Below are 19,016 nucleotides of genomic sequence, written 5' to 3' on the forward strand. Positions count from 1 at the left end.
GAACTGCTGGGATGTTTATTCCCAGAATGAAGTCTGTGGATGTAAACAACACTATGGCTACCTAGGCAATATGGAGTTGCTCTGGCTAAGAAGGCCCTAATAGCTAAACAGGTCTTAACATTAAATTGGTCCTAGCACACATATGGAATGATTTTGTGTTTCAGGCACAAGGGATATTAAGTGAATGGTATTTACATCCATCATGTCCTACATAAAACAGGAAGTTAGCACCTGAGCGTTGGAACCAGATCTCTGTCCTGGCTCTCCGTTGTCTTTCAAAGGTATCAACACTTTGTTTAACCCTATCTCAGCATTAGCTCATTTTATAAAAAGGGAGGATAGCACAGCAGAGAGAGTATAATGGAAGATTGGAGTGGGGTGGGGGATTAATATATGAATAACAAACTGTAAAACAAAAGAAAAATAATACAAAAATGCAAAACCCAGATTTAGTACTAGGATATGACAAGAGAAGGTAGCTAGAGAAACTAAATGCAAATACAGACAATATGATACACAACGCCAGGGGGAGGACTCAGTGAAGAGTGGGGCAGAGGCAACTGGTTGAGACTAAGAGCCTTTCAGTGGACTGCTAAATGGACAGGATCTGGTGCTTCAGCTGGGAGCCTTCTTTGATGGTGACAGAGCAGACAATGATAGGCTCAGAAACCCTGCTGGCCCACCCCAGGGCCTGCTTGGAGCACACAATCACCTAGGGCCCATTTTTATCCTTATACAGCAGCAGAAGTTGCAGGATGATCTCCAGGGGCTTAGCATCTGCAGCCATCATGATGAACACAGAGACACCTCTGTTGAAAGTTTTGGTGGCTTCCTTGGCTCTTTTCCAAAGCTCTTTTAGTTACATGACTGCTGAACAAGGTCCAGTAGTTTTTTTGGTGAGGTGGGCATCTGCGAGGGGGTAGACCTTTGGATTTATATCACTGTCAGTCATATCTGCATTTCTGCGGTCCCGCTACCCCTCAGAGCAAGGGGACTTAATAACAGGAGCAAGCCTGCCTTGACCAGAAGTTTGCATGGGGGGAATGGCACAGGTGCAGTTTTATAATAAAAAAGCATCTTTCCAGATACTGGAAGATAAGATGGCAGAGAAGTAGGAGGTGCAGTTTCAGCCGGTCCCCTAAAGTGAGCTGATTATCTACCAAAGAACTCTGATCACCCATGAAATCAGCCTGAGATTAGAATTATACACTTCTAGATCTCTATAGGGGCAGAAGACACCAGTGGACAGGTAAAGCAGAGTGGGAACATCAGACTGAAATCGGAAGATAAACAAAAGGGGGAAGGAGCCACCAGAAGTGACCCATTAGAAAGAAATACCTCAATTCGAGCGTGCCCTGATTGGGGACCAGCATTAACTTGGAGTCTGGTTGAAAGCACTCAAAAAGAGCAAAAGATCTTAAGAGGAAATTGGTGGAACAGGCGTTTAGGGACAGGGGCTTAAGACCAGGGACCCAGGACGGCCATCGCTGACACTGAGCCAGAGCAAGTGCTGTGAAGAAGCCAGGCCTTGGTCCGGGACCCACTGGTGCGCAGGAGAGCATGTGGGTGGTGGCTCGTGTGAGAGAGTCTGGTGTGGATGCCAGCTGGCACTCTCTAGAACCACAGCCTTTTGTACTCTGCATGTGCACTGCACGACCGGGGTCTGAGTCGAGCTCCACACCCTCCCCTGAGAGAGGTAAGAGCAGGCACTAGCCAGTGATCGCTAGGACCGGGAGAATCTGAACACTCCCAGCGAGGGCCAGTGTGAAAATCTCAATATGCTATCTCTGGTTGGACCTCTCCAGAGGTCTGGACCTACACAGACAGCCATGGCAGAGGCAGCTGCTGAAAGCCAGCTCTCTGTATTAGTACTTCTCATGGTTTTGGGTAAAAGCAGGAGTTCCTATGACCCCTGAGACTGTGACTGGGGACATGCTCTGCTGGCAGCAGAGGGGCAATTTATGTGCTCTGGAGCACCCATGGGGGAAGAGACTGAGGCTTCTCTCTGAGACTGAGGTCTGGGTGCAGTTTGCTTCCTGCTAAACCTCCAAAGAACCACCAAAAGCTACCAAGGGGAGGAGGGGAAAGCCCTCCAGAGAACAAAATCTGAAAAACAGGTTTCCTCAGAGCCCAGCCCCTTGATAGGGGGCAGGAGGACTCAACTCTAGCAAGACTGCCTGAAAAACCACGAGGCAGGCTCCTGCCCCAGAAAGCCAGCCCAAAAACCAAAAACCAAAAAGAAACAAACAAACAAACAAACAAAAAAAAAAAAACCCACAAAAAAAACCTCACAAAAAAACAAGAGGTCAACAACCACTTCATAGATACAACTTTTATTTTAATTCATTCCCACTGTTCTCATTCTTTTCAAATTTTTAAATAAAATTTTAACCTATTTACCATTACAATGAGATGTTTAGTACAACATATTCCATAATAACCTTTTAACTTGAACTTTTTTTGATACATATACCTGTTTTTCTTTTGTTTTACTATTTTTAAATTTTTATTTATTTTTTAATATTCATATAGAGGTAAGCTCCAAGGTAAGCTCCCCTTTCCCCAATCAATGCTACCCCTGTATATGAACCGGTTTTAATGCCCCTTTATCTCAGGAAAGTTGAGTCCTTTAACAAAGATATCAAGATACATCCAGGGAGAATCAAAATAACCTTCCTCACCCAACTGAGAATTTATAACCACCCTCTCCTCTTTTTCTTCTGTCAGTGTTTCTGTGTATTTCTTTTTGCTCTGGTCGTATATAAATCTTATACTTGGGGTTCATTTTGGCTGAGTTCTTTTTTTTTTTTTTTCCTTCTCATTTACTTTGTCGGTCTTTTTGTTGGTCTGCTTTTGTTCATATACTTTATAAAACTTACTTTTGGGGCCGATTCAGGCTGGTCTTTGCTTTTCTCTTTTCTTTTCTTTTTTCCTGTCCCTCTCACTCTCTCTTTCTTTTTTCTTTCTCTTTGGCGGGGACTCCTGATTGCTCAGAAGCATCCCAGGGTGCACCTTGCCTGCACCACGGTTGATACATTCAGCTACACATCCATTCAGCCATCTCTCACCAAAACGACTAGGAGGAGAAACTCCCTACAGAAGAAAAATTCAGATACTGCGCCCTCTCCATCAGAGAAATTGGATATGGACACAGACAGTATGTCAGAAAGGGAATTCAGGCTAACAATTATCCAGGCAATGGCTAGGTTGGAGAAAGCCTTTGATGACAAAATGGAATTGATAAGGGCAGAAGTGAAAGCCACCAGGGATGATGATAACCATGCTCTCAATGAGCTCCAATCCAATCTAAATTCTCTAACAGCTAGGGTAACTGAAGCAGAAGATAGAATTAGTGATCTAGAGGGCAAACTGATAGAGGAAAAGGATCAGGAGGAAGCCTGGAACAAACAGCTTAGAAGACATGAAAACAGAATTAGGGAAATAAGTGATGCCATGAAATGTTCCAACGTCAGAATTATTGGAATCCCTGAGGGGGAGGAGAAATAAAGAAAACTAGAAGATATAGTTGAACAAATTCTCCATGAAAATTTTCCCAATCTGGTGAATGGAACCAGTGTTCATGTCCTAGAGGCAGAAAGGTCTCCCCTCCAAGATCATAGAATCTAGAAAGACCTCGAGACACCTGATTGTGAAACTGATGAATCATAATTTTAGACAGGAGCTCCTGAGAGCAGCTAGGGCAAAGAAATTCCTTATGTACAGAGGAAAGCCCATCAAATAACGTCAGACCTGTCCACAGAAACCTGGCAAGCCAGAAAGGGCTAGCGAGAGGTATTCAGGGCACTGAATGAGAAGAACATACAGCCAAGAATACTTTATCTAGCAAGACTGACATTCAAAATGGATGGAGAGATAAAGAGCTTCCAAGACCGCCAAGGCTTAAAAGAGTATGTGACCACCAAGCCGGCACTACAAGAAATATTAAGGGGGGGTTCTATAAAGGAGGAAAAACCCCAAGAATATCATTAAACAGAGATTTATGGAGACAATGTATAGAAACAAAGACTTCACAGGAACACAATGTCAATAAAAACGTATCTCTCAATAATCACTCTCAAGGTGAATGACCTAAATGCACCCATAAAACAGCACAGGGTTGCAGACTGGATAAAACAACAGGACCCATCCATATGTTGTCTACAAGAGACCCATTTTGAACCTAAGGATACATCCAGACTGAAAGTGAAGGGATTGAGAAGCATCTTTCATGCCAATGGGCCTCAAAAGGAGGCTGGGGTAGTGATTCTCATATCAGATAAATTCGAATTTAAACTAAAGACTGTAGTCAGAGATACAGAAGGACACTACATAATTCTTAAAGGGACTATCCACCAAGCAGATCTAACAATTAAAAATATTTATGCCCCAATATGGGAGGAGTCAATTACATAAGAAAACTGTTAATTATGATAAAGAGTCATATTGATATGAATAAATTAATAGTAGGAGAACTTAACACGCCACTCTCAGTAATAGACAGATCATCCAAGCAGAACATGAATAAAGAAACAAGAGCATTGAATGACACTTTGGACCAGATGGACCTCATAGCATATACAGAACATTCCACCCTAAAACAACAGAATACTCATTCTTCTCAAGTGCACATGGAACCTTCTCAAGAATAGACCACATACTGGGCCACAAATCAGGGCTCAACTGATACCAAAAGGCTGAGATTATTCCCTGAATATTCTCAGATCACAATGCTTTGAAATTGGAGCTCAACCACAAGGAAAAGTTTAGAAGGAACTCAAACACCTGGAAGCTAAAGACCACCTTGCTTAAGAATACTTGGATCAACCAGGAAATCAAAGAAGAACTTGAATGATTCATGGAAACCAATGAGAATGAAGACACTTTGGTCCAAAACCTATGAGATACAGCAAAGGCGGCCCTAAGGGGGAAATACATAGCCATCCCAGCCCAGGCTGGGATGTATTTCCCACTTAGGATAAAAAAAAATTTTCCCTTGGGATTAAAAAAAAAAAAACTGAAAAATCCAGAATACACCAGCTGTCTCTACACCTTAAAGAACTGGAGAATCAACAACAAATTAAGCCAACTCCACATACAAGAAGGGAAATAATCAAGATTAGAGCAGAGATCAATGAGATAGAAACCAGAGATACAGTAGAATGCATCAATGAAACTAGAAGCTGTTTTTCTGAAAGAATCAGTAAGATTGATACACCATTGGCCAAACTATTCCAAAAGAAAAGAGAGAAGGCCCAAATTAATAAAATTAGGAATGAAAAGGGAGAGATCACAACTAACACCAAGGAAATAGAAACAATCATCAGAAATTATTATCAACAGTTATATGCCAATAAATTAAGCAACATAGATGAAATGGATGCATTCCTGGAAAACTATGAATTTCCAAAACTGAATCAGGAAGAAATTGACAACCTGAACAGACCAATAACTAGTAACAAGATTGAAGCAGTGATCAAATACCTCCCAAAAAAACAAGAGCCCAGGACCTGATCGAATTCCCTGGGGAATTCTACCAAACTTTCAAAGAAGAAATAACACCTATTCTCCTGAAGCTGTTTCAAAAAACTGAAGCAGAAGGAAAACTTACAGACTCTTTTTATGAAGCCAGCATTATCCTGATCCCCAAACCAGTCAAAGACCTCACCAAAAAGGAGAATTTCAGACCTGTGTCCCTGATGAATATGGATGCTATGATTCTCAACAAAATCCTAGCTAATTGGATCCACTAGTACATTAAAAAGATTATCTACCATGGCCAGGTGCGATTTATCCCTGGGTTGCAAGTGTGGTTCAACATTTTCAAATCAAACAATGAGATAGGACAAATCAATAAGGGAAGAGAGAAGGATCACATGGTTCTCTCAATCGATGCAGAAAAAGCATTTGACAAAATCCAGCATCCGTTCCTGATTAAAATGCTTCAAAGTATTGGGATAGAGAGAACATTCCTCAACTTCATAAAATCTATTTATGAAAAGCCCACAGCAAATATCATCCTCAATAGGAAAAAGCTGACAGCCTTCCTTTGAGATCAGGAACACGACAAGGATGCCCACTCTCACCACTCTTGTTCAACATAGTATTAGAAGTTCTAGCAACAGCTATCAGACAACAAAGAGAAATAAAAGGTATTCAAATTGGCAATGAAGAAGTCAAACTCTCTCTCTTCACAGATGACATGATACTTTATATGGAAAACCCCAAAGACTCCACCCCAAACTACTAGAACTCATGCAGCAATTCAGTAATGTGGCAGGGTACAAATCTGTGGCTTTCTTTTACACTAACAATGAAAATACAGAAAGGGAAATTAGGGAATCGATTCCATTTACTATAGCACCAAGAACCATACGATACCTGGGAATAAACCTAACCAAAGAGGTAAAGGATCTGTACTCGAGGAATTTCAGAACACTCATGAAAGAAACTGAAGAAGACACAAAAAGATGGAAGACCATTTCATGCTCATGGATTGGAAGAATAAATATTGTTAAAATGTCTATACTGCCTAGAGCAATCTATACTTTCAATGCCATTTGGATCAAAATTGCATGGGCATTCTTCAAAGAACTCTAGCAAACAATCCTAAAATTTGTATGGAATCAGAAGAGACCCCGAATTGCCAAGGAAATGTTGAAAAAGAACAACAAACTTGGGGGCATCATGTTACCCAATTTCAAGCTTTACTACAAATCTGTGATCACCAAGACAGCATGGCACTGATATAAAAACAGACACATAGACCAGTGGAACAGAGTAGAGAGCCCAGATATGGACCCTCAACTCTATGGTCAAATAATCTTCGACAAAGCAGGAAAAAAATATACAGTGGAAAAAAGACAGTCTCTTCAATAAATAGTGCTGGGAAAAATGGACAGCTATATGTAGAAGGATGAAACTTGACCATTCTCTTACACCATACACAAAGATAAACTTGAAATGGGCAAAGGCCTCAAAGTAGGGCAGGAATCCATCAGAGTCCAAGAGGAGAACATAGGCAGTAACCTCTTCGACATAAGCCACAGCAACTTCTTTCAAGGTATGTCTCCAAAGGCAAAGGAAACAAAAACAAAAATGAACTTTTGGGACTTCATCAAGATCAAAAGCTTCTGCACAACAAAGGAAATAGTCAACAAAACAAAGAGGCAACCCAGGGAATGGGAGAAGATATTTGCAAATGACAGTACAGACAAAAGGTTGATATCCAGGATCCATAAAGATCTTCTCAAACTCAACACACACAAAACAGGTAATCACATCAGAAAATGGGCAGAAGATACGAACAGGCACTTCTCCAATGAAGACAGACAAATGGCTATCAGACACATGAAAAAGTGTTTATCATCACTAGCCATCAGGGAGATTCAAATCAAAACTACATTGAGATATCACCTTACATCATTTAGAATGGCCAAAATTAACAAGACAAAAAACTATGTGTGTTGAGAGGATGTGGGGAAAGGGCAACTCTCTTACAATGTTGGTGGGAGTGCAAGTTGGTGAAGCCGCTTTGGAAAACAGTGTGGAGATTCCTTAAGAAATTAAAATAGAGCTACCCTGTGACCCTGCAATTGTACTACTGGGTATTTACCCCAAAAGATACAGATGTGGTGAAAAGAAGGGCCATCTGTACCCAATGTTCATAGCAGCCACAGTCACCAAAATGTGGAAATAACCAAGATGCCCTTCAACAGACAAATGGATAAGGAAGAGGTAGTCCATATATACTATGGAGTGTTATGCCTCCATCAGAAAGGCTGAATACCCAGCTTTTGTATCAACATGGATGGGACTGGAGGAGATTATGCTGAGTGAAATAAGTCAAGCAGAGAGAGTCAATAACCATTGGTTTTGCTTATTTGTGGAGCGTAAGAAATACCATGGAGGACATGGGGAGATGGAGAGGAGAAGTGAGTTGGGGGAAATCAGAGGGGGAGACAAACCACGAGAGACTGTGGACTCTGAAAAACAATCTGAGGCTTTTGGGGGGGCGAGGGTAGAGTGTTGGGTGAGCCTGGTGGTGGGTATTATGGGGGGCACGTATTGCATGGAGCACTGGGTGTGGTGCATAAACAATGATTCTAGAACACTGAAAAGAAACTTTTTAATAAAAGCATCTTTCCTATCTGTCTGTTCAGCCACAGGATGTACATTTTTAGGAGAAGAGAAATCCAGAGAGCTTCATTTCTGTGCATAATCTTCCCTCAAGGAAAAACTGTACAAAAGATTCTCCAAAATGGGAAATAATTAGCTACACAGGAGAGTGGTCAACTGTTCTCACAGAGAAGGCCAGTACAGAGCCCAGTATTAGTTTCTCTTAGGGGAACTAAACCTTTGAGTCACATTGGCTTCCCCATGAGAGAAACTGTGAAAGAGAAATTGCGTAGTAATGAAACAGAGGGGAAGAGGGATGGTTTGTAGGCAGTATGTTGGTTTGTGTAAAAATATCTCTATATTGGTTACATGATCTTTGGGATGAAATCCTTAGAAGCACTGAGATAGGGAAAGAGGGTGGGAAAACATATCCTGAGTGTACAGACATACCTTTGCTCATGTACCATACTTGTAAACCCCCCGATATGTAGAGATAATTCTTTTTTTTTTTAAAGATTTTATTAATTTATTTGAGAGAGAGACAGTGAGAGAGAGCACGAGAGAGGAGAAGGTCAGAGGGGGAAGCAGACTCCTCGTGGAGCTGGGAGTCCAATGGGGTCCTCAATCCTGGGACTCCAGGATCATGACCTGAGCTGAAGGCAGTTGCTTAACCAACTGAACCACCCAGGTTGCCTGTAGAGATGATTCTTAAGACTGACAGGGGGAGAATGTATTGATCATTTTCCTCTTACCCGTCATAGCCTATGTTAACTTGTATATATTTACCTGTGGTCCCAAACTTTGGAGTGTTGAGGATGAAGTTCTTCTTGAATGTTTTTGACCCTTATATTTCCTGATTTGACTGGATACAAGTAAAATTTGTATGTAATTAGATCAAGTTCTTAAGACATCAAGGGAAGGAGATAAAAACAAAAGAGGAAAATGTAGGGACTTAGAGTTATTTCTAAGAGGAACATGTTTACCTGAAGGAGATACTCATTCAAAGGAACTATGATAAGGCTTTGAAACAAGCATAGTGTATCTCTGTAAAAGTAAGTCTTTATTGATTTTTGATGTGGAAGTATAAAGAATAAGATCTCCAGGCTATCATGGGGCTCCAAAGTGTGAAGGATCTATCTTTGTTTAGAACTGTATTTATTTAGACCTGCATTTTATTTTCTCAGGTCAGAAACAAGGAAGAACCTTAATTCTCTAGTTATGGAATAATAGTCTCAAATTAATTTTCAAAAAGCATTGAAATTACAAAATGTACAAACAAGAATACAAACTGAGGACTCCTGTGGGCTGATAAAAAATAAATAGCTAAGCATGGTCAGTTGCATGAATCATAATATATATCAGACAAGGTAAAGCAATTTATTTGCCTAGAAGAAGCACAGCTACTCTAAGATAAGAGGAAAATTTCTCCTGTTGTTTCCCAACCTTCCAAAAGCTCTTCTGCAACACAGTGCCCTATAATATCATTCTGTCATGTCAGTGTGCTCCTGTTCCAATGTACCAGTGTTCTAAGTCAGACACTGGATACCAGGCAGAACAACAGATTAAGATGAATGAGCAGCATCTAGGTAAAAATAAAGTCCTGAGGAGCTGGTCAGGTAGACACAGAGCAAGCTGTGATTTGAGAGCCATCCTCTAAGGAATGGATCTTGGGTTTGCTTGGCAGCAGAAAAGGCTGCTGGGTCAAGAGGAGCAGGCGTTGCTAATGTAGAGTTTATGAGACTTAGAAGTATTAGAGAGGGTGGAGACCACTAATTTATTGGTTGATGCAGCTGAGATTGGCCCAGGCTTTGAATTGGCTTAAGTCTACGAAAGGTACTCATTAGTAGATTTCACTGTAGAGCATTCAGGCCACATAGGCAGAGAAAATTAATTGAGAAAAGGAAAAAGAAAAGGACAGAAGTACTGTAATCCTATGACCTTTGACTGAATGTACAAAGAAAGCCCAAACAGTATTCAAGAAACTATTCACGTTATTTGTTTTTACTCTTTGTTGGTCTTACTCATTTATTTAATGATAAGCATTTATTGAGCATTTTCTGTAGAGTTCTTACTCATTAACATGAATAAACAGTGTTATAGCACTGCTATATATAGCAGTGACTATGATGGACCCAGCCCCTTCCTCATGTGGAACTTAAACTATAATGAGGAAGATCTACATTGAATAAGAAATTATTATAATTCATTATTATTAATTATTATTATTAATTATTATTATTGATGTTACAAAAGTGGCATTAGGGAGTGGTATAATATATACAATGGAAGGAGTTCTTCTGGACCCAGGATCTTGGAAGTGTTTCTTAACCCACTGAGCCACCCAGGCGCCCTTGGAAGTGTTTCTTGATAAAAGAATGTTGAAACAGAGTTTGAAGAATGAATAGATATTAATAGGCAAAATATGAAGGACAGATGTTTGAGACAGAATGATTAGCCAGAGCAAAGCCTCAAGATAAGAGAGAATGAAGTTTTTTTTTTTTTTTTTTAAGATTTTACCTATTTATTTTATTTTAGAGAGAGAGACAGAGGGATAGAACCTCAAGCAGACTCAGTCCTGAGCACAGGGCCTGATGCAGTACTCAGCTCTGTGTTCAGTCTTATGAACATGAGATCATGACTTGAGCTGAAACTAAGACTCCAAAGCTTAAGGGACTGAGCCACTTGGTGCCCAGAGAAAATAAAGTTTTAGGCAAGCAAAAGAAAAGAAAATTTCCTCTGGAGTTGTCCTCTGAGCCGGGAGAGGAGGATAAGGGCCAGGCCTTGGATCGCCTGATAAATCTTGAAAAGGAGCTTGTACTTTAATTTAAGAGTGTTGGTAAGTATGTGAGGGGTCTTAAGGAGAACAAACATGTACTTATATTTACACTTAAAAAAATCTCTCATTCTGTATGTAGATAATGGGAATAAAGGCAAATCAGCTTTGAAGAGAGAAGACACATAGTGACTCATACTCAGTTTGAAAAATGACATGTGAAGACTTGGACAAGAATGGTGACATTTAGAAGAAAGCAAAGGACATATTTAGGAGGTGTTTAGAGGTTGGAATTAACATGATTTGCTGATTTATTGAATAGTGGGGATTGCGGATGGAGGAGTCCATCATTACTCCTAGATTTTGCACTGAGAGACTGGGTTAATATTGGTGCCAATTACTGTGACTAAGGACCTGACAGAAGAATGGGTTTGAGGATAAGATAATTAGTTTAGTTTCAGATCTGCTGAGTGGGAGATGCCCTTGAAGCATCAAGCCAGCAGGCAGTTAGATTTATGAAGTAGGAACACAAGAAATAATAGCCTGGCTTAAGAATAAAAGCCAATAATAAAATTAGCTGAGATGGTAATTAAAGCCAAGAGAACGGGTGTCCCCTAGGGAAAGAATATGGAGTGAGAAAAGACCAAAGTTGCAATTCTGAGGAACACTGAGTTTGGTGGTGGAGCAGAGGAGAGAACCCGGCAAACTGTTACTGGGAAGGAATTCCCCAAGAGTAGGAGGGAAAAGTGGGAGACTGTACCATCTCAGAGGCCCAGTGGATTGTTTGTAAGAGGGAGTGGTTAGCAATGATCAAGTAAAGAACTTCCCATCCAGATGAATACCAAAACATTAAAAGAAGTATTAATGATTAATTTACATGGAGTAAGCAGAGATGTTATTGAAAAGGTTCCTGGAGAAACACTGGACAAAAAATATAGGCATTATTTTCCTTAATTGAGTAGATTTTATTTACAGAGAAGTATAAACAAATAAATGAAAACACGTGTACTTTAATAAAGCACTTATTCCAAATGTAGATGTGCTCAGTCAAATTGAATATGCCTTACCACTTTTGGCTTTTCATTCATCTAAGATACATATACTTTTGGGAAGCATTTTGTCAGATCAGCAAACCATATTCAAAGAAGCCAGAATCTCTAAACATACATCTTAGGGTGATTATTCTTCAGTGAAACAGCTATTAGTTTTAAATTTTAGTTAATACAATTTTTAAATATTTTATTTATTTGAGAGACAGCACAATCAGCACAATCTGGGGGCAGTTGCAAGGGAGAAGGAAAAGCAGGCTCTCTGTTGACGGGGAGTCCCACATGGGGCTCAGTCTCAGGACCCTGAGATCATGACTCGAGCCAAAGGCAGATGTTTAACAGACAAAACTGCCGAGGTGCCCTGAAACAGCAATTACTTTTATGGATTTTTTTTTCTTGATAATAAACTAGGATAATTGAATATTTGAAAATCTTCATCTTTAGAATAGTAGAAAGTGAGACAAAATTTCAGAAATCTGTGGTTTGTATTTATTTCAAGTATTCACAGTGTAAAGAGTTATCCTTCTCTATTTAAAGCCAATCAAGTCTAAACAACTAAAACAACATGCTTAATCTAAGTAATAAATAGTTGATTTTGTTTCTTATTCTCAGTTAAACTCAAACTAAAATAAAAATTAAAAAGTAGAATTTATTGATTTTGATCGACTCAAAGTTACATTTTATCAATTAAATCCATGTTACCATGAGATATATTTATCACTTGTTTGACATATGTCTTCGTAATTGAGAGTAAATACAATTAGCAAGTCACAGAAAATGGTATTTGAATGTTAGGTTTACTCCTATAAATCAGCTCAGTTTTCTTTCTCACCTTTCTTCTCAATGTAAGTAGGTGATGTCAATTTATTCTCCGTCATTAGCAAAATAAAGTCATCTCTGACTCAATAATCAATTTCTACAGGGGGACTTTTGTTGAACTATCATAACAATAGTAGTTCTTACCATTGTAGTGATGACAATCACATGACTTGCAGTGCTCTTGGTGAGCCTGAAGCATGTGGTCTCTAGATCTGCTCCAAATCATTGTGAGATCCCATGAGGACCCACAATCCGTTTGCCTAGTCTTCTCATGGCCACTCTCATGTCTTTGTTTCTTAATGTATAGATGGCAGGATTCAAGAGGGGAGTGATAGCAAAATCAACAATGAACAAGTACTTATCCAGTGATGTGGTGGGGAAAGGCCACACGTAGAGAAACATGCATGGTGTAAAAAACAAAATCACTACAGTGATGTGAGCTGACAGTGTGACAAATGCTTTGAACAAGTCCCCTGAACAACGTTTCCAGACAGTGACCAAAATGAAGATATAGGAAATAATTAAAGAGAAGAAGGTAGCCATGGATATAAACCCACTGTTAGCAATGACTACAAACTCTAGCTTGTAAGTGTCTACACAAGCAAGTTTCATGACCCGAGGGAAATCACAGTAAAAACTATCAACTTCATTAGGGCCACAGAAGGGCAAGTTTATGACAAATACAAACTGAGATACGGCATGGATTATCCCCACTATCCAGGCAGTCACTACGAAGGAAACACACGTTTTGGGGCTCATGATGGTCAAGTAGTGGAGAGGCTTACAGATTGCAGTGTACCGGTCATATGCCATGGCTATGAGCAGCACCATCTCACCTCCACCCATGACATGAATAAAAAATATCTGTATTATGCATTTTGGAAAGGAAATGATTTTGCAGTTAGTGAAAAGATTAGTGATTATTTTGGGCACTGTGGTAGAGGACAGACCTAGATCAAGGAGAGAGAGGTTGGCTAACAGGAAGTACATGGGAGTGTGTAAATGAGAGTCAATAATTACCAGGAACACAATGAAGAGGTTTCCCAGGATAACTCCCATGTAGAACACAGAGAAGAACCAAAAGAGAAAAAGGCTCATCACCCATGAATTTGAAAGTCCAATCAATACAAATTCAGATACCACAGAGACATTTGTTGTATCCATTGGCTCAATCAGTAGAGAAGAAGCTGAAGTATTCTAAAGGTAGAAAATAAGGCAGAATTGAGAAATATGGGAACTGAACATTGATATGTTGTTTGCCCATCAATGATTTTGTGGAAAATTCGTGGCAAGTGTCTAATTGAGAAGTTCAAATACATACAGAGAGGACAGGGGAAAGGAAGAAAAAAAATAGAAATGAGATAATCAAAAGTTAGGCTAGGATGACAGGGAAAGAAATCATGTGAGAATAAGGCAGGTAACGTGGAGGAATTAGGAGCAAAGAGTAACATCTTCCTGGTAGAAAGTTTCTTTACCATGCTCCTTGTATAATAATTTGGGCATCTTCTGTCTTCTCCATGTATATTCAAGAAAACGCCTTCTGTGTCATAAATAGTTAGCCATGATTTGAATGTTCAAACCCTTGATCATATTTGTGCACAGATACTGTAGCAGAATGTACTCTTTGATTATTCTTTTACTTCACACCTGCAAAATTTCAGGCATTAATCACTCATGCAATAGTGAATAGTGACCAGACAATGAGTGTAAGAATGTTTACTCTAAGAGGAAGCATTAGCTTAAAATGAAAAGGCTGAGTCCTCTGATAGTTTCCAATATTGTGACTGCAACCAGTGCCTTGGATAATTAAAATGTACCTTAAACTGGTGAAATGCTAAATCTCAGAGTATCAGCAGACTCTGAAAAAGGGCTTCTAATTACTTTGCTAGGATAGAGATATTGTGCTTTTGATAGGTCTATTTTAGGATTAATAAGTGTCAATTCAAACACAAAACTGAAAGAATGGTGACTTTACTTAAACAAAATGTTTAATTATGATATACTAAGAGCATGTGAAAACTACATGACCCCAGAGAGTCATGAAAGATAAAGATCATGAGAGCTTGTCTTGAAGTTTAACTAAAATGCTATTTGAAGGTGAGTAGAATGGCTACAAACAACTTTTTCAAGGGAAATATCTGTTATCACTATGGATAAACAGAAAGGTTAAAGATGGGCAGCATAGATGGTGCAGTAGGTTAAGCATACAACTTTTTGGTTTCGGCTCAGGTCATGATGTGAGGATCATGAGATAGAGCCCTGTGTGGAGCCAGAGCCCCATGTGGAGCCTCTTGCTGGGCTCTGTGCTCAGCAGGGGTCTGCTTGAGATTCTTTCTCCCTCTCTCTTTGCCCCTCCCGCTTGTGCTCTCTCTCTCTCCCTCTCAAATAAATACCTAAATCTTAAGAAAAAGAGAAAGGCTGAAAATATGTATAGATAGCTTGTATTTGGATCCATTCATTATTTAATGTAAAAGGAAAAATTAAAGGTACATTTCAAAGATATGATTAGAAATGAGATGATACTCAGAAAGGGGGATTTGATAAGATGAGCTAGGCCATCACAAAGAAGCAAATTTAGACTTGATGAGATGTCTGCTAAATTATTAAGTATAATTACTTATAAAGGAATATACATTTGATGTGCTCTTTATAATTATACACTACAAAAATATGTATGAATCAACATTTTAGATCATTTTGGATAATGACATTTTAGGTACTTCTAACACTAAAAATGTTGACCATCTATGTTTTGTTGTTTTCTACATTAGCCATGTATGTGTAATAAAAATTATGAAAAGGAGGAAATGGACATACAAATACGGAGAATAAACTGGTAGTTGCCAAGGAGAGGGCGATTGAGGGATGGGCCAAATAGTGTAATGGGGAGTGGGATATAAAACTTGCAATTATGGAGTAAATAAATCACTAGGATGAAAGTTAGAGCACAGAGAATGTTGTCAATGGCACTGTAATAGCATTGTATGGTGAGGTATGGTAGCTACACTGTGGTGAGCATAATCAGAATAATTAATAATTATGAAAAGGAATTGGAAGGAAAGCAATAGGAGAGGGGCAAGAAAAGGAAAAAGAATTCTGTGAAATATATGGTTGGAGTAGAGTATGCATATATGTGATAGAAATAGTTTATTAATTATTACTATTGTTATTATTATTTTGGTACCAACATTTCTCAGCAAGTGATGATTTCTGGGGATAACTATGAAGAAAAGCTTCATGTTTCATATCTAATTTTAACCAGAAAGGTACCGGTTTCCTTGCTTAGAGAACATTAATATACATGAATGAATTTTGGCTCAGGGAATATAATGACTGGTAGCTGGATGGCATTTTACAGAATGCTGGTGTGTCTGTTATTTGAAACAGACAAGTCCTACACCAAGAACAGGAAAACACTAACAATAAGCCACTCTTTACCTTGGCAACTCAAATTTCCGTATATTCCCTTATAGTCTCTAAAAGAGAGAACACCTATCTGTTTAGGTATTTGATGGAAATTGCCATACTTTGTAAGAAACTAGGTTCTTATTTTAGCCGTGGGATGAAATATGAATAATCTATGTGACTTGGCCATGGGTTGGTGTCAGAGGGGCATGTAGCCAAGTTTTGATGAGATACAGAACAATGACTTCTGTGGAAGGTTTTCTTTCCCAGATTAAAACCCAAAGATTAATGTAGAGAAGTCTCTTCCAGCTCTTCCATTCCTGCATTTGATATTAATGTGATGCCCAAAGATGCAGCAATCATGACCTTTGAGAGTCTACGTGTTAAAGATGATATTATGAACAGATAGAAAAATAATCCAGTCTAAAAGGTCTTTGATGGATGCCAGCAGATGTCTGCATTCTTAGGACACCTGGGTGCCTTTGGTCAGTTCATGATCCCAGAGCTCTGGGATCCCGAGCCCAGCATTGTGCTCCCTGCTCAGTGTGGAGCTTTCTTCTCCATCTCCCACTACCCCTGCTTGTCCCCTATCTCTCTCACTCTGTCAAATAAGTAAACTATTGGGTATTATGGAGGGCACATATTGCATGAAGCACTGGGTGTGGTGCATAAACAATGAATTTGGAACACTGAAAAAAAATGAAAAAAAATTTATTAAAAAAGGTCTACATTCTGATATCTTATCATGGAATAAAATAAAATAAAAAACTTTAAGAGACTGTAAGTCAGGCATTGTTCACTTCCTGAAGCTGAATGCATTTTTGCATTCTTAGTCTTTGCATAACAGAGCTCTCTTGTTTTTTTCTTCTATATCGCTAACTTCTTTCACTGATTCATGAATTTTTTTTTTCCTGCTTATTTTTGAGTGTTCCTCTGTAACTCAGGAGACCTAAAATTTTTTTTTTTTCATTTAAAACATGTTTCATTCTTTTAACTACTCCCCACTTAAAAGATTTCTGTATCTATAGCTCTATTCCTGGACTCTAGCAAATAATATATCCAAGAGTGTATTTTAGTACATAGATGGACATCCCTCGAGCTCTTCAAAGTTAGATTGTGCAAGTCTGAGCTCATGATTTTATCCTCTTTTTAATGTCTTAGGAAATATCAAGACTATTATCTCTCTGGTGCTTAATCCAAGAATCTCTGAGGCAACTTTTCTCCCCTCTCACCTTATAGGACAGGCGGGAAATTGTACCTCTTGAATATTTCTGTTTTGTGTCCTGGTCTTCATTTCCACTGCCAGTTTTATTTCAGATTTATATATTTTTCATTTCCGAATGATTTCTCTCTCCAATTTTAGTTAAGTTTAGTCTCTTTTCTATAGTCTGCTTTCAGATTTATCTATCTAAAACTCCAATATGGGCCTCTTACTCTCTACTCTAAGCCTTTGGTTCTATCATTCGAGATATTTAAAATTCAATTGTGGGGGTGCCTGGGTCGCTCAGTAGGTTAATTGTCTGACTCGGTTTTTGCTCAGTTCATGATCTCAGGTTTATGGGATCAAGCCTTGCGTCTGGATCAGCATTCAGCACAGAGACTGCTCAGTATTCTCTCTCCATCTTTTTCCTTCCCCATCTGCACCTCCCCACCCTCTCTGTCTCTCTCAAATAAGTAAAAATATAAAACCTTAAAAAATAAAAGTCAATTGTGTATTATATAAGAACCTTTATGAACTGAACACATTACTATATATTTTTTCACATTTCAGCTCTTTCATATACTTTCATGTATGTTATTCCTTGTCATTACAAAGTGGAACTGCCTTTGGCTCTTAGACCTAATAAGTTGGTTGCCATTTTAGTCCTGCCACCTGTGAGTTATATAAACTAGGGTAAGGTAGTCAGTTATGCTGATATTTATTTGTCCATAAAATGAGAGGTGACTAACTTCACCAGATGTTATGAAGGTTTGAGAGTATATGGGTATAACTATCTGACAGAAATGTTAACTCCCCTTTTCCTTTATCCTTCAAACTTTGATTAAATGCTAGTTACCCTGAAGTATTTATTGATGACCCCATGCAAAATAGTGTCTATAAACTATTGTTAAACCTTGTATCTTCCTTTTAATAAAGCACTTTATAATTTCTTATGGATATTAGTCTTCCTATCACCTACGACTTTTTTGAGAAAAGAAATCTTTAACCAACTTTGTATACCCCAGTAGTTAGCACAATTTCTGGCACAAGGTAGGCACTACTAAATGAAAGTCTTCACTGACATTCATAGGGGAAAGTTGAAGAAGATGTGGCAAGAAAATCAGGTGCTTAGAAGCCCCTAAGGGACATATGGTGGAGAAGAAATATTCACCAAGTGACTTTGTGAATTGACCTCATTGACACTAGCACACTGATGGGAGATTGGAAACCAGTCTGGACGCCAGCGACCTCCTTGCCATGACAATGTCCTTACAGAATGACCTCAACACCCCACATTCCCATGTAGATCTAAATCTAATACAATAAAACTAGCAAAGGTACAAACTTTCCTCTTCATTTTTTGCCTCCAGAAAAATGTGTATAGTCATTACAGATATCTGGAACTTTCCTCAAATTATAGTGTAGTATTATTGCATGCTACAGAAATATTGCTGAACAGAAAAGCATCACCATAGATTTGGAAAAATTCAGTAATTTAGAACGACAGGAGGGTTATCATAATAACCTATGAAAAGCTATTCACTACTTGTATGAGGAACAGAATGTTTATATACACTTAAAACAATGTTTATAGATTTCAGTGCACATGGAACAAATTAGAACTTTGGATGAATGAAACCGAAAAGATGCATAC

The 19,016-nt window shown here is 38.8% G+C and overlaps 1 protein-coding gene and 1 pseudogene across 1 annotated transcript; both read right to left on the bottom strand.

Annotated features, from left to right (window-relative positions):
* Nucleotides 1-535: 535 nt before the first annotated feature.
* Nucleotides 536-952, bottom strand: LOC131999336 (NHP2-like protein 1; annotated as a pseudogene).
* Nucleotides 953-12,978: 12,026 nt separating this feature from the next.
* Nucleotides 12,979-13,920, bottom strand: LOC131999338 (olfactory receptor 4F6-like). The gene has a single exon (XM_059372109.1). The coding sequence runs from the start codon at nt 13,918-13,920 to the stop codon at nt 12,979-12,981; it is 942 nt and encodes a 313-aa protein (XP_059228092.1).
* Nucleotides 13,921-19,016: the final 5,096 nt, after the last annotated feature.

The sequence above is a fragment of the Mustela nigripes genome, chromosome 13, assembly GCF_022355385.1.
Source record: "Mustela nigripes isolate SB6536 chromosome 13, MUSNIG.SB6536, whole genome shotgun sequence".
Lineage (NCBI taxonomy): Eukaryota > Metazoa > Chordata > Mammalia > Carnivora > Mustelidae > Mustela > Mustela nigripes.

Excerpts from the sequence above, each read along its gene's own strand:
- LOC131999338 (XM_059372109.1), bottom strand. The coding sequence starts at position 13,920 with ATGGATACAACAAATGTCTCTGTGGTATCTGAATTTGTATTGATTGGA.